This window comes from Ranitomeya imitator, chromosome 3 (assembly GCF_032444005.1).
Source record: "Ranitomeya imitator isolate aRanImi1 chromosome 3, aRanImi1.pri, whole genome shotgun sequence".
Taxonomy (NCBI): domain Eukaryota; kingdom Metazoa; phylum Chordata; class Amphibia; order Anura; family Dendrobatidae; genus Ranitomeya; species Ranitomeya imitator.
The window spans coordinates 463,236,097-463,258,202 of NC_091284.1; the positions used below are offsets into that span (position 1 = coordinate 463,236,097).

The 22,106-nt window shown below is 40.6% G+C and overlaps 1 protein-coding gene across 1 annotated transcript in view; it reads right to left on the minus strand.

The window, feature by feature from the left end:
- Nucleotides 1–22,106, minus strand: part of LOC138671660 (uncharacterized) — a 967,572-nt gene that overhangs the window by 133,013 nt on the left and 812,453 nt on the right. Inside the window, exon 90 of the mRNA XM_069759831.1 lies at nucleotides 13,323–13,467. Coding sequence (XP_069615932.1) covers nucleotides 13,323–13,467 — 145 coding nt within the window. The remainder of the gene's footprint in view (nucleotides 1–13,322; nucleotides 13,468–22,106) is intronic.

The window sequence follows — 22,106 nt, forward strand, 5'->3', positions numbered from 1 at the left end:
AACACATTTTGTAGGACCCTAAAAAACATATTGCGCAAGAGACCAGGCTTAAAGTGAAAGAATAGTGTTTACTTGTGTAGTTCAAAAATATAATAAAAGCATATTAAAAGAATGCAACACTAGAGGCCTTTAGCTTCGCTTTTAACTATCTCTGTAAAACTGGTGAGAGAAACAGTGAGAGATATCTACATATAGATAGATACAGGCTCAGACTGGCCCATAGGGTAACAGGGGAATCCCCCGGCGGGCCCCTGTGCAGATCAGGGCTCCCAACCCGACTGCCGACTGTATGGCCAATGTGGTGGGCCCTTGGCATCCCAGTCCATCACTGGATAGATCTTTATATATATGTGTATATATATATATATATATATATATATATATATATATATATATGTAGATAGATCTATACACGTATGTACTGTATATAGTACTATGCAAAGTAAGAAGTTCAAAATTAGAAGTGTTACTAGTTTATTTATAACAAGATAAACATACTACCCAACAACTCCCGAGGCAACACTCCATCACAGCAGAAACCACACAGATCGCACAACATTTATGTCGCACATAGATCAAGAAGTGTTATTTAGGCTGGGGTCACACATGCAAATGTGATGTGAGAAACTCGAGTGAGTCTCTCGCATCAATACCCGGCACTGCGGCCTTCACTTGGGACCAGAGCGTGCGGTTACATGTATTTCTATGCAGCCACATGCTCTGATCCAAGTCAGTAATACTAAAAATCAATGCTTTATTGTTTCAACATAAAAAAATACACAAATATTCTAAAAAAATGCCTCAAACCAGACAGAAGGAGAGAACAGCTTAATGTTGAATGTTACAAGGTTATCATTGAAGAGATGTAATTAATCATTAAATATAGCCTAGATATTCAAAAACTTTATATGCATAAACACTGGAGACTAAATAATGAAGTATACACAGCAACATAATCACATGCTTTGATAGAATTTGTTTGTTGGTTAATAACACAGGTCTGCGACTAAAAAGCTGTTTGATTATTTTCATTTAATTTCCATGTATTTTGGTGTGCCGAAAACGAAAAAAATATTGAAAAAAATCCTGGACATCAGGATTTGCCACAAAATGCAAAATTCTCTTCAAATTTAGTATATTTTTCTCAATTTTTGATTGATGAAGCAATTCGTAAAATCACTTCCAAAAGATGGAGAATGCTTCAAATACTTGGACACCAAGTTTCCAGGCCTCTCGGAGGCAAAATTGAAGGAAGGTGTGCTCGTAGGACCAGACATTAGAAGGCTTATAACTGATCAAAAGTTTATCAATACCATGACGCATCCACAAAAAGAAGGGTGGTTTGCATTTAAAGAGGTCGTAGAGAAATTTTTAGGCAATAACAAAGACCCTGACTACAAAAAAAAATCGTTGGACGAATGCTGAAAGTATTTCAAGCTTTAGGTTGCCTGATGAGTTTGAAAATGCATTTCCTCCATTCCCACCATGACAACTTTCCTGAAAATTTGGGAGCTGTGAGTGAAGACCAAGGTGAACGATTCCACCAGGACATTAAAGAGATGGAAAGAAGATATCAGGGAAGATGGAGCATTACAATGATGGCAGACTACTGTTGGACGCTTCAGAGAGACATTCCAGATGCTACTCACAAGGGTAAACGTACCAAGAGAAGCCTCACAGGGAAGAAGAATCAATTTTAGTGTGTGTTAGTGAGCTCATTGCAGTTAGAAAATGATTTTCATGAAACATTTGTAATAAAAAAATAATTTTATGAGTCTATTTTCATTTATTTTGAGGTATTGTCTTATTTAACATAGTTACTTAAATTGTCAGAAAACGTGATGTCCTATGGCAAAACGGAGGTCATTTTCGGATTCAGCACACTTAAAAACATAAAGATTACGTGGAATATCCAAAACAGCTCTTGAAAATTTTTTTTTGCAGACCTGTGTAATTATTCTCATAAGTGTCCAACATTAACAACAACTGAACAATGTTCAAAGTAGACCAATGCAGCAAAATATGATACCCTCAACATTTAATGATATTAATTTACATATTTTCTCATATAGGCCTACACTGAGTACCTTTTTAATATTATGTTACTATCAGCAATCCAAGTTGAAATATTAATGTATTGCATAGCTCAAATCAGGGATTCAAGCTTCAGGAGGCTAATTTGCATATTCCAGGTGCCTTCTGGGAGAAGCGAAGTCTCCCTAAGCTAGAAGATCGTTGGGTACAGCCGGGACCAGCTGCTTCGAAAGCATCACCAAACCAGGGATTCAAGCTTCAGGAGGCTAATTTGCATATTCCAGGTGCCTTCTGGGAGAAGCGAAGTCTCCCTAAGCTAGAAGATCGTTGGGTACAGCCGGGACCAGCTGCTTCGAAAGCATCACCAAACCAGGGATTCAAGCTTCAGGAGGCTAATTTGCATATTCCAGGTGCCTTCTGGGAGAAGCGAAGTCTCCCTAAGCTAGAAGATCGTTGGGTACAGCCGGGACCAGCTGCTTCGAAAGCATCACCAAACCAGGGATTCAAGCTTCAGGAGGCTAATTTGCATATTCCAGGTGCCTTCTGGGAGAATTTTTGCCTGTAGGACATTATTGCAAGAGAGCTTGGCTGAGTAGATTACACAAGAAGGAAAACACACAGCAAGTCAGCAGGATCTAGGAGCAACATGGCAGATGTGACAACCTACATGGTGAGCTGCAGCATGTGCTACATGTTCACAGATCGACCAGAAGATGAATCCAATTTCACCTGTCAGAAGTGTAGACTAGTGGCCCTTTTAGAAGAAAAGGTGCGGGGTCTGGAAGAAAGAATAGCAACTTTGAAACTCATCAAAGAGAATGAAGACTTTCTAGACAGAACAGAAGCATCTCTACTGGTCACAGAAGGTGAAAAAAGTGTCAGAGAACCTCCAAAAGCAGATGAGTGGAAGCATCCGAATGGATAAGTACAAATGGATTTATTTCTCTTGAGATGCTATCAGCCACAGAAACAATATGTACAAGAAATGCTCATCACCATAGCCTCTGTGGCATGATTGGGATCTTACAAACACATTTTGTAGGACCCTAAAAAACATATTGCGCAAGAGACCAGGCTTAAAGTGAAAGAATAGTGTTTACTTGTGTAGTTCAAAAATATAATAAAAGCATATTAAAAGAATGCAACACTAGAGGCCTTTAGCTTCGCTTTTAACTATCTCTGTAAAACTGGTGAGAGAAACAGTGAGAGATATCTACATATAGATAGATACAGGCTCAGACTGGCCCATAGGGTAACAGGGGAATCCCCCGGCGGGCCCCTGTGCAGATCAGGGCTCCCAACCCGACTGCCGACTGTATGGCCAATGTGGTGGGCCCTTGGCATCCCAGTCCATCACTGGATAGATCTTTATATATATGTGTATATATATATATATATATATATATATATATATATGTAGATAGATCTATACACGTATGTACTGTATATAGTACTATGCAAAGTAAGAAGTTCAAAATTAGAAGTGTTACTAGTTTATTTATAACAAGATAAACATACTACCCAACAACTCCCGAGGCAACACTCCATCACAGCAGAAACCACACAGATCGCACAACATTTATGTCGCACATAGATCAAGAAGTGTTATTTAGGCTGGGGTCACACATGCAAATGTGATGTGAGAAACTCGAGTGAGTCTCTCGCATCAATACCCGGCACTGCGGCCTTCACTTGGGACCAGAGCGTGCGGTTACATGTATTTCTATGCAGCCACATGCTCTGATCCAAGTCAGTAATACTAAAAATCAATGCTTTATTGTTTCAACATAAAAAAATACACAAATATTCTAAAAAAATGCCTCAAACCAGACAGAAGGAGAGAACAGCTTAATGTTGAATGTTACAAGGTTATCATTGAAGAGATGTAATTAATCATTAAATATAGCCTAGATATTCAAAAACTTTATATGCATAAACACTGGAGACTAAATAATGAAGTATACACAGCAACATAATCACATGCTTTGATAGAATTTGTTTGTTGGTTAATAACACAGGTCTGCGACTAAAAAGCTGTTTGATTATTTTCATTTAATTTCCATGTATTTTGGTGTGCCGAAAACGAAAAAAATATTGAAAAAAATCCTGGACATCAGGATTTGCCACAAAATGCAAAATTCTCTTCAAATTTAGTATATTTTTCTCAATTTTTGATTGATGAAGCAATTCGTAAAATCACTTCCAAAAGATGGAGAATGCTTCAAATACTTGGACACCAAGTTTCCAGGCCTCTCGGAGGCAAAATTGAAGGAAGGTGTGCTCGTAGGACCAGACATTAGAAGGCTTATAACTGATCAAAAGTTTATCAATACCATGACGCATCCACAAAAAGAAGGGTGGTTTGCATTTAAAGAGGTCGTAGAGAAATTTTTAGGCAATAACAAAGACCCTGACTACAAAAAAAAATCGTTGGACGAATGCTGAAAGTATTTCAAGCTTTAGGTTGCCTGATGAGTTTGAAAATGCATTTCCTCCATTCCCACCATGACAACTTTCCTGAAAATTTGGGAGCTGTGAGTGAAGACCAAGGTGAACGATTCCACCAGGACATTAAAGAGATGGAAAGAAGATATCAGGGAAGATGGAGCATTACAATGATGGCAGACTACTGTTGGACGCTTCAGAGAGACATTCCAGATGCTACTCACAAGGGTAAACGTACCAAGAGAAGCCTCACAGGGAAGAAGAATCAATTTTAGTGTGTGTTAGTGAGCTCATTGCAGTTAGAAAATGATTTTCATGAAACATTTGTAATAAAAAAATAATTTTATGAGTCTATTTTCATTTATTTTGAGGTATTGTCTTATTTAACATAGTTACTTAAATTGTCAGAAAACGTGATGTCCTATGGCAAAACGGAGGTCATTTTCGGATTCAGCACACTTAAAAACATAAAGATTACGTGGAATATCCAAAACAGCTCTTGAAAATTTTTTTTTGCAGACCTGTGTAATTATTCTCATAAGTGTCCAACATTAACAACAACTGAACAATGTTCAAAGTAGACCAATGCAGCAAAATATGATACCCTCAACATTTAATGATATTAATTTACATATTTTCTCATATAGGCCTACACTGAGTACCTTTTTAATATTATGTTACTATCAGCAATCCAAGTTGAAATATTAATGTATTGCATAGCTCAAATCAGGGATTCAAGCTTCAGGAGGCTAATTTGCATATTCCAGGTGCCTTCTGGGAGAAGCGAAGTCTCCCTAAGCTAGAAGATCGTTGGGTACAGCAGGGACCAGCTGCTTCGAAAGCATCACCAAACCAGGGATTCAAGCTTCAGGAGGCTAATTTGCATATTCCAGGTGCCTTCTGGGAGAAGCGAAGTCTCCCTAAGCTAGAAGATCGTTGGGTACAGCCGGGACCAGCTGCTTCGAAAGCATCACCAAACCAGGGATTCAAGCTTCAGGAGGCTAATTTGCATATTCCAGGTGCCTTCTGGGAGAAGCGAAGTCTCCCTAAGCTAGAAGATCGTTGGGTACAGCCGGGACCAGCTGCTTCGAAAGCATCACCAAACCAGGGATTCAAGCTTCAGGAGGCTAATTTGCATATTCCAGGTGCCTTCTGGGAGAATTTTTGCCTGTAGGACATTATTGCAAGAGAGCTTGGCTGAGTAGATTACACAAGAAGGAAAACACACAGCAAGTCAGCAGGATCTAGGAGCAACATGGCAGATGTGACAACCTACATGGTGAGCTGCAGCATGTGCTACATGTTCACAGATCGACCAGAAGATGAATCCAATTTCACCTGTCAGAAGTGTAGACTAGTGGCCCTTTTAGAAGAAAAGGTGCGGGGTCTGGAAGAAAGAATAGCAACTTTGAAACTCATCAAAGAGAATGAAGACTTTCTAGACAGAACAGAAGCATCTCTACTGGTCACAGAAGGTGAAAAAAGTGTCAGAGAACCTCCAAAAGCAGATGAGTGGAAGCATGTGACCAAAAGAAGCAAGAAGACCATGGAGAAATCACCAACCACACAACTGAAGAACCGATATCAAATCTTTGTAGAGGATGAAGATGGCACACCTAAGAATGAAGCAATACCAGCAAGCAAAAAAGAAAAGGGCACACAGCAACAAGTGACAGCAAAAAGTACAGCCAAGAAGCAACGAAGAGTGGTGGTGGTGGGAGACTCACTACTGAGAGGCACAGAAGCAGCCATCTGCAGACCGGACATAACTGCAAGAGAAGTATGCTGCCTTCCAGGTGCGATGATCAAGGATGTGACCGATAGGATACCAAAGCTCTTCAGCTCCAAGGACGTCCACCCATTTCTTCTGATACATGTTGGCACCAATGACACGGCAAGGAAGGACCTACCGACAATCTGCAAGGACTTTGAAGAGTTGGGGAAGAAAGTAAAGGAACTGGATGCACAGGTAGTTTTTTCTTCTATCCTTCCAGTAGACGGGCATGGCACCAGGAGATGGAACAGGATCCTTGATGCAAACAACTGGCTAAGACGATGGTGCAGACAACAAGGATTTGGATTCCTGGACCACGGTGTGAATTACTGGTATGATGGACTCCTCGCCAGAGACGGACTACACCTCAACAAACCTGGGAAACACACATTCGCCAGAAGACTCGCTACACTCATCAGGAGGGCGTTAAACTAGAAGAAGAGGGGACGGGAAGAAAAACATTAGACTCGAACAAAGACGACCCAGGAAAACATACTCAGAAGGGAGGTAAGAACATTTCTAAAACAATCCACAGTGAAGAGATTGGAACAAAACAAAATCCTCTAAACTGCATGCTCGCAAACGCCAGAAGCCTGACAAACAAGATGGAAGAACTAGAAGCAGAAATATCTACAGGTAACTTTGACATAGTGGGAATAACCGAGACATGGTTAGATGAAAGCTATGACTGGGCAGTTAACTTACAGGGTTACAGTCTGTTTAGAAAGGATCGTAAAAATCGGAGAGGAGGAGGGATTTGTCTCTATGTAAAGTCTTGTCTAAAGTCCACTTTAAGGGAGGATATTAGCGAAGGGAATGAGGATGTCGAGTCCATATGGGTTGAAATTCATGGAGGGAAAAATGGTAACAAAATTCTCATTGGGGTCTGTTACAAACCCCCAAATATAACAGAAAGCATGGAAAGTCTACTTCTAAAGCAGATAGATGAAGCTGCAACCCATAATGAGGTCCTGGTTATGGGGGACTTTAACTACCCGGATATTAACTGGGAAACAGAAACCTGTGAAACCCATAAAGGCAACAGGTTTCTGCTAATAACCAAGAAAAATTATCTTTCACAATTGGTGCAGAATCCAACCAGAGGAGCAGCACTTTTAGACCTAATACTATCTAATAGACCTGACAGAATAACAAATCTGCAGGTGGTTGGGCATTTAGGAAATAGCGACCACAATATTGTGCAGTTTCACCTGTCTTTCACTAGGGGGACTTGTCAGGGAGTCACAAAAACATTGAACTTTAGGAAGGCAAAGTTTGAACAGCTTAGAGATGCCCTTAATCTGGTAGACTGGGACAATATCCTCAGAAATGAGAATACAGATAATAAATGGGAAATGTTTAAGAACATCCTAAATAGGCAGTGTAAGCGGTTTATACCTTGTGGGAATAAAAGGACTAGAAATAGGAAAAACCCAATGTGGCTAAACAAAGAAGTAAGACAGGCAATTAACAGTAAAAAGAAAGCATTTGCACTACTAAAGCAGGATGGCACCATTGAAGCTCTAAAAAACTATAGGGAGAAAAATACTTTATCTAAAAAACTAATTAAAGCTGCCAAAAAGGAAACAGAGAAGCACATTGCTAAGGAGAGTAAAACTAATCCCAAACTGTTCTTCAACTATATCAATAGTAAAAGAATAAAAACTGAAAATGTAGGCCCCTTAAAAAATAGTGAGGAAAGAATGGTTGTAGATGACGAGGAAAAAGCTAACATATTAAACACCTTCTTCTCCACGGTATTCACGGTGGAAAATGAAATGCTAGGTGAAATCCCAAGAAACAATGAAAACCCTATATTAAGGGTCACCAATCTAACCCAAGAAGAGGTGCGAAATCGGCTAAATAAGATTAAAATAGATAAATCTCCGGGTCCGGATGGCATACACCCACGAGTACTAAGAGAACTAAGTAATGTAATAGATAAACCATTATTTCTTATTTTTAGTGACTCTATAGCGACGGGGTCTGTTCCGCAGGACTGGCGCATAGCAAATGTGGTGCCAATATTCAAAAAGGGCTCTAAAAGTGAACCTGGAAATTATAGGCCAGTAAGTCTAACCTCTATTGTTGGTAAAATATTTGAAGGGTTTCTGAGGGATGTTATTCTGGATTATCTCAATGAGAATAACTGTTTAACTCCATATCAGCATGGGTTTATGAGAAATCGCTCCTGTCAAACCAATCTAATCAGTTTTTATGAAGAGGTAAGCTATAGGCTGGACCACGGTGAGTCATTGGACGTGGTATATCTCGATTTTTCCAAAGCGTTTGATACCGTGCCGCACAAGAGGTTGGTACACAAAATGAGAATGCTTGGTCTGGGGGAAAATGTGTGTAAATGGGTTAGTAACTGGCTTAGTGATAGAAAGCAGAGGGTGGTTATAAATGGTATAGTCTCTAACTGGGTCGCTGTGACCAGTGGGGTACCGCAGGGGTCAGTATTGGGACCTGTTCTCTTCAACATATTCATTAATGATCTGGTAGAAGGTTTACACAGTAAAATATCGATATTTGCAGATGATACAAAACTATGTAAAGCAGTTAATACAAGAGAAGATAGTATTCTGCTACAGATGGATCTGGATAAGTTGGAAACTTGGGCTGAAAGGTGGCAGATGAGGTTTAACAATGATAAATGTAAGGTTATACACATGGGAAGAGGGAATCAATATCACCATTACACACTGAACGGGAAACCACTGGGTAAATCTGACAGGGAGAAGGACTTGGGGATCCTAGTTAATGATAAACTTACCTGGAGCAGCCAGTGCCAGGCAGCAGCTGCCAAGGCAAACAGGATCATGGGGTGCATTAAAAGAGGTCTGGATACACATGATGAGAGCATTATACTGCCTCTGTACAAATCCCTAGTTAGACCGCACATGGAGTACTGTGTCCAGTTTTGGGCACCGGTGCTCAGGAAGGATATAATGGAACTAGAGAGAGTACAAAGGAGGGCAACAAAATTAATAAAGGGGATGGGAGAACTACAATACCCAGATAGATTAGCGAAATTAGGATTATTTAGTCTAGAAAAAAGACGACTGAGGGGCGATCTAATAACCATGTATAAGTATATAAGGGGACAATACAAATATCTCGCTGAGGATCTGTTTATACCAAGGAAGGTGACGGGCACAAGGGGGCATTCTTTGCGTCTGGAGGAGAGAAGGTTTTTCCACCAACATAGAAGAGGATTCTTTACTGTTAGGGCAGTGAGAATCTGGAATTGCTTGCCTGAGGAGGTGGTGATGGCGAACTCAGTCGAGGGGTTCAAGAGAGGCCTGGATGTCTTCCTGGAGCAGAACAATATTGTATCATACAATTATTAGGTTCTGTAGAAGGACGTAGATCTGGGAATTTATTATGATGAAATATAGGCTGAACTGGATGGACAAATGTCTTTTTTCGGCCTTACTAACTATGTTACTATGTTACTATGTGTATGTTGTTTAAAATATATTTGCAACTGATACAGTCAGTGTTGTAAGTCTAGATGATTGCTTCAGAGGGAACCCCTCCATGCAATACTCATATCCTAGTTCATCAAACACCCACTAAATTCCAAATGAGAGTGATTAAGGAATATTAATCAATTCTAAGCAATAATGCCACTAACACCACAGGATCGAAAAAAAATACATGCTACCCATGGATGTAATCTCGGCTGGCAAACTTAAGTGACTCCACGCTGTCGATCCTCACCCTTAAGGTGGTGTCACCTAAGATGGAGTCTCTTCAGTTTGAGAGGCGAAATTACATCCACAGGTAACATTTATTTTTTCGATCCTGTGCTGTTTTCAGCGTACAGAAGTACAAGTCGCCCTGAAAGTCATGATATGGATCTCATAGAGAACTGATGTCAACATCAATTCTTTCTGGAAACACATGAAAATTCAGAAGCATCTGCACAATCCTAAATCCATAGATTTGTGGTCTGCTCTCCAGGTTGTCCACCACCAGGTTGCTAAGTTCCTTCAGAAACTTTGTGCAAGTGTTCCTAGAAGAATTGATGGTTTATTGCTGTTTTGAAGGCAAGGTAGTATTGATTTTATTTAAACTTCTCTTTTGTCTATTAACTGTGTATTTTGTCAGCTGTGCTGTGATTGGCTGGCGCACTGTGTAAAAGAAATTAAAAAACAGCTTGGGGTCCCCTCTTTTCATAACAAGCACAGGTAAAGCCGACAGCTGTGGGCTGAGGCCCTCAGTTGTCAGCTTAATCTTGGCTAATTATGAAAAATAGAGGTTCCCACATGCCATTTTTTGATAACCAGCCAAGTTAAAGCAGACAGCTAGGGGCTGGTATTCTCAGGCTGGGAAGGCCCATGGATATCTGGCCCTCCCCAGCCTAAAAATAGCAGCCACACCAGAATATGTGCATCTATTAGATGCGCCAATGCTGGCTCTTAACGCTTGCCCTGGTGCGTTGGCAAGCAGGCTAATATTTTGGGGTCAATGTCAGCTTTGTAATGTCATCCAACATCAAGCCCAGGGGAAAGTAATGGAACGGCGTCAATCAGACGCCTCCATTACTAACCCCATAGTTAACATGAATAAAGACAAACACATAGAAAAAAAGTTATTCAATTGAACAAAACACTTTCGGACAAATCCCCTGTTTTACCCATTTATTAACATAAAAAATCAAAGTAATCCTCACCTGTCCACCGATAATTTATAACCTTAATTACATCGCCGCCAATCACACACAGCTGAGTTCTCAAGCTCAGCTCAGAGTGGTTTGGCTGCCATGCTCAGTGGTCACATTACTGATGTCACCGTTCAGCAATACAACCAGAGTTGCGGCTCCTTGTGGGACATCAGAATTATGGATCATCGGCGTATAGGTGAGGATTGCTTTGATTTTTTTTGTTTTTATTTTTATGTTAATAAATGGGAAAAAGAGGGCATTTATGGGGAGTGATTTTTTCAATTTTTCTCTGCGTGTGTCTATACTACTTTTGACTACAGGCTAGAAATGGGGTGTCTGATACCTCTATATTGCTAACCCATAGATTTAATGTTATCAGACATAAAACATGGTATCGCTGAGTTCAGAAATGTCTGATCTATCAAAACATAAAATAAATTAATGTGATCGGTAAATAGCGTAATGAGAAAAAAATCTAAATACCAGAATTACTTTTTTTTGGATGCGGCAATATTGCAATGAAACGTGATAAGAGGTGACCAAAACATCATATTTAGCCCAAAATGGTATCAATAAAAAAATGTTAGCAATGAATAATCAAACAGCAATCTTGAAAATATGGAAACCCTACGGGTCTCGGAAAGTGGAGACAAACACAAAAACTTTTTTTATACAAATTTTTGAATTTTTTCCCCCCATTTAAATAAAAAGTAAAACTAAACATCTTTAGTATTTGCTCACTAGTACTGACCTGGGGAATCAAACTGTCAGATCAGTTTTAGCATATAGTGAACATAGTAAATAAAAAATCCAAAAAACTATTGTGGTAAAATCTATATGGTAAAATTAACAACGCAATCAAAAGAACAACTCATCCCGCAAGACTAAGCCTTCATATGGTTATACTGAAGGAAATATAAAAAAGTTATGGCTTTTGGAAAATGGGGAGGAAAAGACGAAAATGAAAAAATGGAAACTGGCTATAGCATGAAGAGATTAAGAAAAACATCAAGGACACTCTGACTGAAATTCAGGAAAATGTACTGGAAATGTGACTGCAAAGGACTGGGGTAAAATTATTATTTCTGATGAAGCCCAGTTTAGTCTGTTTGGAACATCTAGAACAATGATTTTCTCTAGAGAAGAAAAGGTGAGGACTAACATAACTTCTGTGTCATGCTAATAGTAAAGCATCCAGAGACCATTAATATCTGAGGTTGTTTTTCATCCTAGGAACACTGCCATGAATAAAGAATAGTATCTAAACATCCTCCAAGAGCAATTTCTCTCAATAATCTAGGAGCAATAAAGTAAGGAAAAATGTTTTTTTCAAGCATGATGAAGCACCATGTCACAAGTCCAAAGTAATAACAAAGTGGATTGGTTAACAAAAACATTAAAATATTGAGTCCATGGACACGAAAATTCCAGTTCTTTACTTCATTAAACATCTGTGACTTCTGTGATAACACAGAAATTGTGATAAACTCAAAAAACTGATTACTAGTGATGAGCGAGTATACTCGTTGTTTGGGTTTTCCCGAGCACGCTCGGGTGGTCTCCGAGTATTTGTGACTGCTCTGAGATTTAGTTTTTGTCCACGCAGCTGCATGATTTGCGGCTGCTAGCCAGCCTGAGTACATTTGGGGGTTGCCTGGTTGCTAGGGAATCCCCACATGTATTCAAGCTGTCTAGCAGCCGTAAATCATGCAGCTGCATCGACAAAAACTAAATCTCACAAATACTCGGAGACGACCCGAGCATGCTTGGGAAAACCCAAGCAACCAGTGGACTCGCTCATCACTATTTATCATCACTTAGTATTTGGCCCAGAAGATAACATCCAGCATGCCAGGAAGAATTGCAGAACTCATGAAAAATAAGGGTCAACATCAACACTGTTAACATTGAGTCTTAGCATAAACTTGATATATTTGTCAATCGAAGTTTAAAAAGTTATGAAATGCTTATAATTGTACTTTATTACACGATAGAAACATCTGACTAAAAGATCGAAAAACACTAAAGCAGAAAACTTTGTAAAAAACAAAATTTGTGTCAGTCTCAAAACTTTTTCCATAACTATACAGTATAGTGAGAGTCTATCAACAGATGTCCAAGGAAAGACAACCAGCAACAGGATCAACAGAAACCAAAGTTGGATTCAAAGACTACACCATCTGATACATTCCCATAGGTGCAAATTGTTGAAAGCGTTAACGTGGTTAATGCTACTGCTGGACACACTCAGAAGTGTGATACTATTGATCTTTTTAGGAAAAACATGTTTGCTTTAATCTCTGTCAGAGTAATGTAGTAAAGTTCTTTACCATGATCCTATTAAGAATATATCGTGACATTAAACAGATATACATACACATACGTAGTGTAACATACTTTGTGCCAGCAAGGGCTCCTACAGTCTTCTTTGGCAAATTTGAGACTTCTGTTGGCATCTGGTCAATTAACCAGCTGTAATACTGTGTAGGATCAACATCAGCAGATGGTATAGGAATTCTTAGCGAGTTGATGACAAGAAATTCTGTAAAGCAATAAAAACATACAAAAGTTAATTTTTGGTACCTATAAAACATCCAATTGAGAAAATCAGATTTTATCCAGAAGCCCATGAAATACTACAATGCTTAAGCTTGATCTGTGCTATAAATTTTACGCTGTATTTTAATGAAAGAATAAAACAATATAATTATTATATAACTATACTATTTTATAATTTTACATTTTTTATGTTTTTTACATAAAAATTGCATGTAAATGTAGCCATTCATATAGTCCTAACCATATTTACAGTTAGAAATACTGAAACACTGTAAAAACGTTAAATTAATTTTATATTTTATATTTTTTTAAGTTAACACTGTTTTAAAAATTTGCACTGTTTTTTCAGAAAGTTTCCATCTCTTCCCAGGTCTATGTTCTAATGACAGCTGTGATAAACCAATACCAGATTCTCCTGATGACGCAGCGGCTGCATGTTAAAAGCTGCAACATGAAGATTTCAGATATGCTTGCAGAAATCTTATTTTTTATTCTATTTATTTTACTCACAGTGGCTTGCAAAAGTATTCACCCCTTTGGCGTTTTTCATGTTTTGCTACCTCACAATCTGAATTTCACTGGATTTTTTAAAGGTTTGCATCAGTTCTTGTGAAGAACATGCCTACAACTGTGAACCTTTTGTTTCCTTTTTATTGTGGCAAACTCAAAATGAGCCTTATATTTTTTTTTTATTTATGCCTATATTTTTCTCATTTTAGTTCACCAACTTAGACTATTTAGTGCTCATGCATCACATGCAAATTGGATTACAAAAATATTTAAACACAGGTTGTAATGTAACAAAATAGGTAAAAAGCCAAGGCGGTGAACACTTTCGCAAGCCATTATATATTTTGCCAATATTCCATATTGATTTACATTCATCATTATTACTGTCCCTATTGGTGCTTACATCTACATTTTTTACCAGTATGTCTTTGAGTGTGGGAGGAAACTGGATTACCCACAGAAAAAATGGGTGGTCCGGGTTTTCTCTCACCAGTAACATCTTAAGCGTAAGGCAACATGATCTCTTCAAAAATTTTAATAGATGCAAACTGGTCCATGATCCCTGGTATGTGGTAAATAGATCCAGTACCAAAGTAACAGAAACATGCTCATATCATGATGTTTTCTCCACCGTGCTTCACTGTCTTCAGAGTGTACCGTTGCTTGAATGCAGAGTCTGGGGTTCATCTGATGAACTGTCTGTGGTATTTGGACCCAAAAAGAATATTTTACTTTCATCGGTCCACAATATGTTTCTCCATTTCTCTTTAGGCCAAATGATGTGTTCTTTGGCAAATTGTATCTGCTTCAGTACATGTCTTCTTTTTTTTTCTTTTTTTTTTAACAGTGGAACTTTGCAGAGACTTCTTCCTAAGAGATTAGCTTCACACAGACATCTTCTGTCACAGTGCTCACAAGTAAGGGGTACTTCACACTGAGTGAGGTCGCTAGCGAGATCGCTGCTGAGTCACAAGTTTTATGACGCAACAGCGACCTCAGTAGTGATCTCGCTATGTTTGACACATAGCAGCAACCAGGCCCCTGCTGTGAGATCGCTGGTCGTGTCGGAATGGCCTGGACCTTTTTTAGATCGTTGAGGTCCCGCTGGGTAGCACACATCGCTGTGTTTGACACCTTACCAACGACCTCGTTGACGACTCAGACACCGACACATAGGCGTGCATTTGCGTTGCCTTTTCCGCACCCCTCCGCTCCGATTGGTGGTCGCTACTGCGTTCTGATTGGCGGTCATGCCTTCAACAGAAGGCGACATAGTAGCGCTTCCATCCTTTCCATTCTGACACCTATATTTTGTGCACGGTAGGTATCGTTTGGGGTCTCAAATGCGTTTTCATTTTTCCTTAATTTATTTGGCAAGGCCGCCACCAATCAGAACGCAGTAGCGACCACCAATCGGAACTGAATGGGCGCGGAAAAGGCAACGCAAATGCACGCCTGTGTGACTACAACGTCCCACAGGACGTCCCTCATTGAGGTCTGAATCGTCATAATAGCTGCCATGTGACAGGGTCACAATGACCAACGACATCGTTGTACAGGTCGCTACATCGCTGCTGCGTCATTGGGAAGATCTCACTGTTTGACATCTCACCAGCGACCACATAGCTACGCAGCAACGATCCCTGACAGGTCGTATCGTTGTCGGGATCGCTTTAGCGTCGCTAAGTGTGACGGGGCCCTAACTTGAGACTGTCTTTGATCATCCGGGAGTCATTCTGGCTATTCTTCCATGCACTGGAATGGTAGTCTTCTCTTTTCTTCCACGTCTCTCTGTTTTGGCTTTCCATTTTAAAGCATTGGAGGTCAGGAGATTATTTTAGCTGAACAGCCTATCATTGTCTGCACTTCTTTATAAGTTTTACCCTCTCCAATCAAAGTTTTAATCAAAGTACGCTGCTCTTCTGAACAATTTCTTGATCGACCCTCAGGCTTTCAAGGAGAAATGCATGTACAACATGTCCTGACTTCACCCTTAAATAAGGGCCACCTGATTCACACCGATGTCTTCTCAGAAGGACTGACCTCAATAATTGAACTCCACACCACTTTCAATTAATTATTCTCAATATGAATACTTTTCTGCCAAATGATGACAAAAGTATTTTAGGAGTGATACCTTTATTGGCTAACCTGAAAATAATATGTTTGCAAGCTTTCAGAGCACAAAGGCTCCTTCTTCAGGCATGATCACAAATAGATTAATAAGAAAAGAGCACAACATTTAAATGTAGAGTCTCTCTATTCCAACATTCCTCATGAGGATGGAATTGCAGCATGTAAATATTTCCTTCAAAAGAACAATCTAGCCACAGAACCAACACTGCAATTTATCAGGTTTGTGCTCCATCACAACTATTTTTCTTTTGTGAACAATTTATACCAACAGTGTATGGGAAGCAAAATGTCCCCACAATATGCCAACTTATTTATGGTGAAACTGGAAGAAGAATTTTTGTCATCTTGTTCTGTTAAACCTCTTGCATACTTCCGCTACATTGATGATCTGCTAATAATATGGACAGGCTCAAAAGATGATCTACTCACCTTCCACAATAACTTCAACAAGTACCAACAAGCTCACTCTCAACTTTTCAAAGACCCAAATACATTTTCTGGACATGAGTATATACATCAAGGACAACGCCATACAAACATCAATTTACCATAAGCCAACAGGACGTCCGGCTTATCTTAGATGGAACAGCTTTCATCCAAGACACACAAAAAAATCCATCATCTACAGTCAAGCTCTGAGGTATATTCAGATCTGTTCAGACTGTAAGACAGGGAACTTCAGCTGCGATCACTGAGGAATACATTCCTACAACAAGGATACCATCCACTGGTAATAGATGAACAGATCCACAGGGCTACAAGGATCCCAAGAAGCGGCCTCTTGGATTACAAACTGAGAGAGGATAACAACAGGGTGCCTATTGTGGTCACATATAACCCCCACATGAGCATCCTAAGGAAAATTGGTGCTGATCTCCATCCCATATTCCACAGAGACCACAAATTGAAAGACATAGTCCCAGAACTACCACTTCTCTCCTGTAAACAGCGCACTAACTTAAGGAATCTCCTGGTCAGAAGTGTCCTCTCATCACCATCAGTGACTGGCACATTCCCTTGTAACAATAAAAAATGCAAAACTTGTACCCACATATTACCAACAAATATAGTCCGTGTACCAAACACAAATCAGGACTATAAGGTCACGAGTTCCTTTTCATGTACATCCTCCAACTTGGTGTACGAGGTGCCCTGGAAGTATCTATATTGGAAACCATGCAAAAACTACAAACTAGGATGAATCTACACAGACACACAATCAGGAATGAAATGGACACGCCTGTGGGAAAACATTTCTCTGGACCTGGACACAGTATGACAGATTTAAAAGTCTTAATACTAAAAGGTCATTTTAAGGATGACAGGGAAAGAAAAATTTAGGAATTCAAACTAATGAAGATGTTCAATTTTTTAACACTAGGACTCAATTTAACACCTGGATTTGAGTCACTACATGAATACAATTCACACCTCCACTAAATGGACTCCAGATAACTAAAAACATTATTCCCACTGCCTCTCCATTTGTAAAGGCCCCGTCACACTTAGCGACGCTACAGCGATCCCGACAACGATACGACCTGTCAGGGATCGTTGCTGCATCGCTATGTGGTCGCTGGTGAGATGTCAAACTGTGAGATCTCCCCAACGACGCAGCAGCAATGCGGCGACCTGTAGCGACCTGTACAACGATGTCACATGGCAGCTATTTCATGACGATTAACAGACCTCAATGAGGGACGTCCTGTCATGAGGTCGTTGGTAAGGTGTCAAACACAGCGATGTGTGCTACCCAGCGGGACCTCAACGATCAAAAAAAGGTCCAGGCCATTCCAACACGACCAGCGATCTCACAGCAGGGGCCTGGTCGCTGCTACGTGTCACACATAGCGAGATCACTACTGAGGTCGCTGTTGCGTCACAAAACTTGTGACTCAGCAGCGATCTCGCTAGCGATCTCGCTTTGTGTGATGGGGGCTTAAGAGAATGCCTAATTTGATTTCCTTGGCTTATCACACCTCCCACCCCCTTGAACAAATGTCCTACTGTAGTATCATTTAAGTGTTGTGCTCTTTTCTTATTAATCTATTTGCAGTCTTGCTTGAAGAAGGAGACCCTGTGTTCTGAAAGCTTGCAAACATATTATTTTCTGGTTAACCAATAAAGGTATCACTCCTAAAATACTTTTGTCATCATTTGGCAGAGAAGTATTCACATTGATTTTTCTGGCTAAAGGTACCTTCACACTAAACGATATCGCTAGCGATCCGTGACGTTGCAGCGTCCTCGCTAGCGATATCGTTCAGTTTGACACGCAGCAGCGATCAGAATCCTGCTGTGATGTCGTTGGTCGGGGCTAGAGGGCCAGCACTTTCTTTGGTCGCTGGCTCTCCCGCTGACATCGCTGAATCGGCGTGTGTGACACCGATTCAGCGATGTCTTCGCTGGTAACCAGGGTAAACATCGGGTTACTAAGCGCAGGGCGGCGCTTAGTAACCCGATGTTTACCCTGGATACCATCCTAAAAGTAAAAAAAAACAAACGCTTCATACTTACCTTCCGCTGTCTGTCCTCCGGCGCTGTGCTTTCCTGCACTCACTGTGAGCACAGCGCCCGGAAAGCAGAGCGGTGACGTCACCGCACTGCTTTCCGGCCGCTGTGCTCACAGCCAGTACAGAGAAGCACAGCGCCGGGGGCAGACAGCTGAAGGTAAGTATGAAGCGTTTGTTTTTTTTACTTTTATCATGGTAACCAGGGTAAACATCGGGTTACTAAGCGCGGCCATGCGCTTAGTAACCCGATATTTACCCTGGTTACCGGCATCGTTGGTCACTGGAGAGCTGTCTGTGTGACAGCTCTCCAGCGACCAAACAGCGACGCTGCAGCGATCCGGATCGTTGTCTGGATCGCTGCAGCGTCGTTTAGTGTGAAGGTACCTTAACACGGTACCACAATACTATTTGTTATTGTACATCAATTAATTATTCTAATACACATACTCAAAAACATGCAGATCATGAATGACGAATCTGTTGGTTTTCTCAAAATCTACTGCACAAACTGGTAAATTATTTGACATGTGGTAATATAATTTATACCAAAAACAGTGATTAATCTGGTTAGTCATATTGGACTGCTATTATTTTGAACACTAATGAATGGGCTTTTGGGAGACTGTGCTTCGATAACAAGCATAGGAATGTGGCTTAACTGAAAATTTAGCCTACAAATGTTTTTCGTTAGTACCACTTATTTTTCCAGAAATTTCTTAACCATGTCAAACTTTTTTAATATGTATTGCTGCTATCGATTTATAAATGACTTATTGTTTTTTTCAAATGAAATGGAAAAAAAAGTCTACCATTCCTTCTGATATGTGTTCTATGTTCACTTGTGAATAAAATATGGGTATAGGAGATTTACGCAAATCATTGCATTTCTTGTTTTCTATACATTTTACAACTTTTTTTCGAATTGGGTTGTACATCCTTAGCCCTTTCTTCTGTATTATGAAGTAAAAACGAAAAGACTGAGGATGTAATATCTTTAGAGAAATATTTTTTAACTTCTATGAAAACTTTCCTAATATTTTTTTCAATAATATTTTAATATCTCACAGAGGACACAAGTCCCACTTTAAATGCAAGAATATCTCATTTAACCCCTTAATGACCACCAATACATCTTTTTACTGAACTGAGATATAAGAGAATAGCATCCCCATACAGGTGACAATCCAGCAGCTGTCAGCTGTACACTATAGCTGACAACTTGCTGTATCAGCCACGATCAGTGTTGGCACAATCCATGTCTGTTTAACACCTTAGTTGCTGCTGTCAATAGTGACTACATCAGATAAATGGTTAACAGATTGTGGGGGATTCCGTTTTAATCTCATCGGCAAACTGAGATCATGGCAACTCATGGCCAAATAGCAGCCTTAAGGTACCTTCACACTGAACGATATCGCTAGCGATCCGTGACGTTGCAGCGTCCTGGCTAGCGATATCGTTCAGCTTGACATGCAGCAGCGATCAGGATCCTGCTGTGATGTCGTTGGTCGCTGCAGAAAGTCCAGCACTTTATTTCGTCGCTGGACTCCCTGCAGACATCGCTGAATCGGCGTGTGTGATGCCGATTCAGCGATGTCTTCACTGGTAACCAGGGTAAACATCGGGTTACTAAGCGCAGGGCTGCGCTTAGTAACCCGATGTTTACCCTGGTTACCAGCGTTAAAGTTAAAAAAACAAACACTACATACCTTCCGCTGTCTGTCCTCGGCGCTGTGCTTCTCTGCACTGGCTGTGAGCGCCGACCAGCCGGAAAGCACAGCGGTGACGTCACCGCTCTGCTTTCCGGCCGCTGTGCTCACAGTCAGTGCAGGAAAGCAGAGCGCCGGGGACAGACAGCGGAATGTAAGTATGTAGTGTTTGTTTTTTTTAACTTTAACGCTGGTAACCAGGGTAAACATCGGGTTACTAAGCGCGGCCCTGCGCTTAGTAACCCGATGTTTACCCTGGTTACCGGCATCGTTGGTCGATGGAGAGCTGTCTGTGTGACAGCTCTCCAGCGACCAAACAGCGACGCTGCAGCGATCGACATCGTTGTCGGTATCGCTGCAGCGTCGCTGAGTGTGAAGGTACCTTTAGAGTCTGCTGGCTATAGTGACCTGTTCAGAAGTTAGTGACATTTAGGTGGTAAAAATACACTTTTTCATTCCTGTTATGTCACCTTGCATTAATTCCTGAAAAACACCTGAAGGGTTAATAAACAACCTGAGAGAAGTTTTCAATATGTCGAGGGGTGCTGTTTTTAAAATTGTATCACTTTTTGGAGGTTTTCTAATATATAGGACCCCCAAAGTCACTTCAAACTTGGATAGGTCCCTCAAAACGTAAATTTTGTAAATTTCTTTGAAAAAATACTGCTACATTTTTAGGCTATGTGCATATGATGCAGATTTGGATGCGTTTCAGCGGCGTTTTTGGCTGCACGGATTCACATCAAATCCGCAGTGTAGTGCACAGCCAGTGTTAGTCTAGGTGAAATTGATATTTGTTGTGCACATGCTGCGTAAAAAAACACGCAGATTTGCAGTGGGTTTTTTTCCGCAGCATGTCAATTCTTTTTGTGGATCTGAGGCGTTTCTGCACCCATTGACTTCCATTGAGTCAGTCACATCAGCAGCAAAACCGCAGATGTAAAAAAGATCTGTGGTTTTGCTGCAGATGAAATGCTGCAGATCGGGAGGAGGGAGTGTGTGGGTGGAGCTATGTGCGTGTATGTGTGTGTGCCAGTGTCTGCGTAAATCTGTGTGCAGGTGTGTGCGTCCCTGTGTGTGTGCATGTGTCCCTGTGTGTGCCGGTGTCTGCCTGTATGTGTGTGTACTGGTCTGTGTCCCTGTGTGTCTGTGTGTGTGCGTGTGTCTGTGTGTGTGTGTCCGTGTGTGTGTGTGTGTGTGTCTGTGTGGGAAGCCACTGTCTGGTGGAATTACTGTTCCCATCCGGCAATGAATTCTCACAGTGACAGCATTGCCGATGATAGGAAAGTAGTCCCATCAGACAATGGCTGTGTTCAGTAGTTAAAAAAAACATATATAACATACAACACATAACATAGAGTACATACTTACGAATCACCTAGTCCCCGAAGCCCTCGATTCTCCTGTAATAAAAATAGCATAATAAACCAATCTATACTTACCTTTCCGCCATAGTTCAGTTAATAATGAGTGTCCCACGACGATCTCCCGCGTAGAACAGTAATATTGGGCAATGTCAGCGCTCTACAGGGGCCCCGCTATGAACTGACAATGTATTTCCCTCCGCCACTGCCGGGAGAGAGGTCACTTAAGTTCATTATCTTGCCAGCAAAGCTGTGTGAGAAAATCCCCACACAGCATTGCCGTAAAGTGAGACAATGAACTCAAGTATCCTCTTCAGCAATGCACTGCAGGAGCCATTGTCTCCTGTCAGTGTGTCACTGGAGGCCTATAGAGCAGTGACATAACCCGAG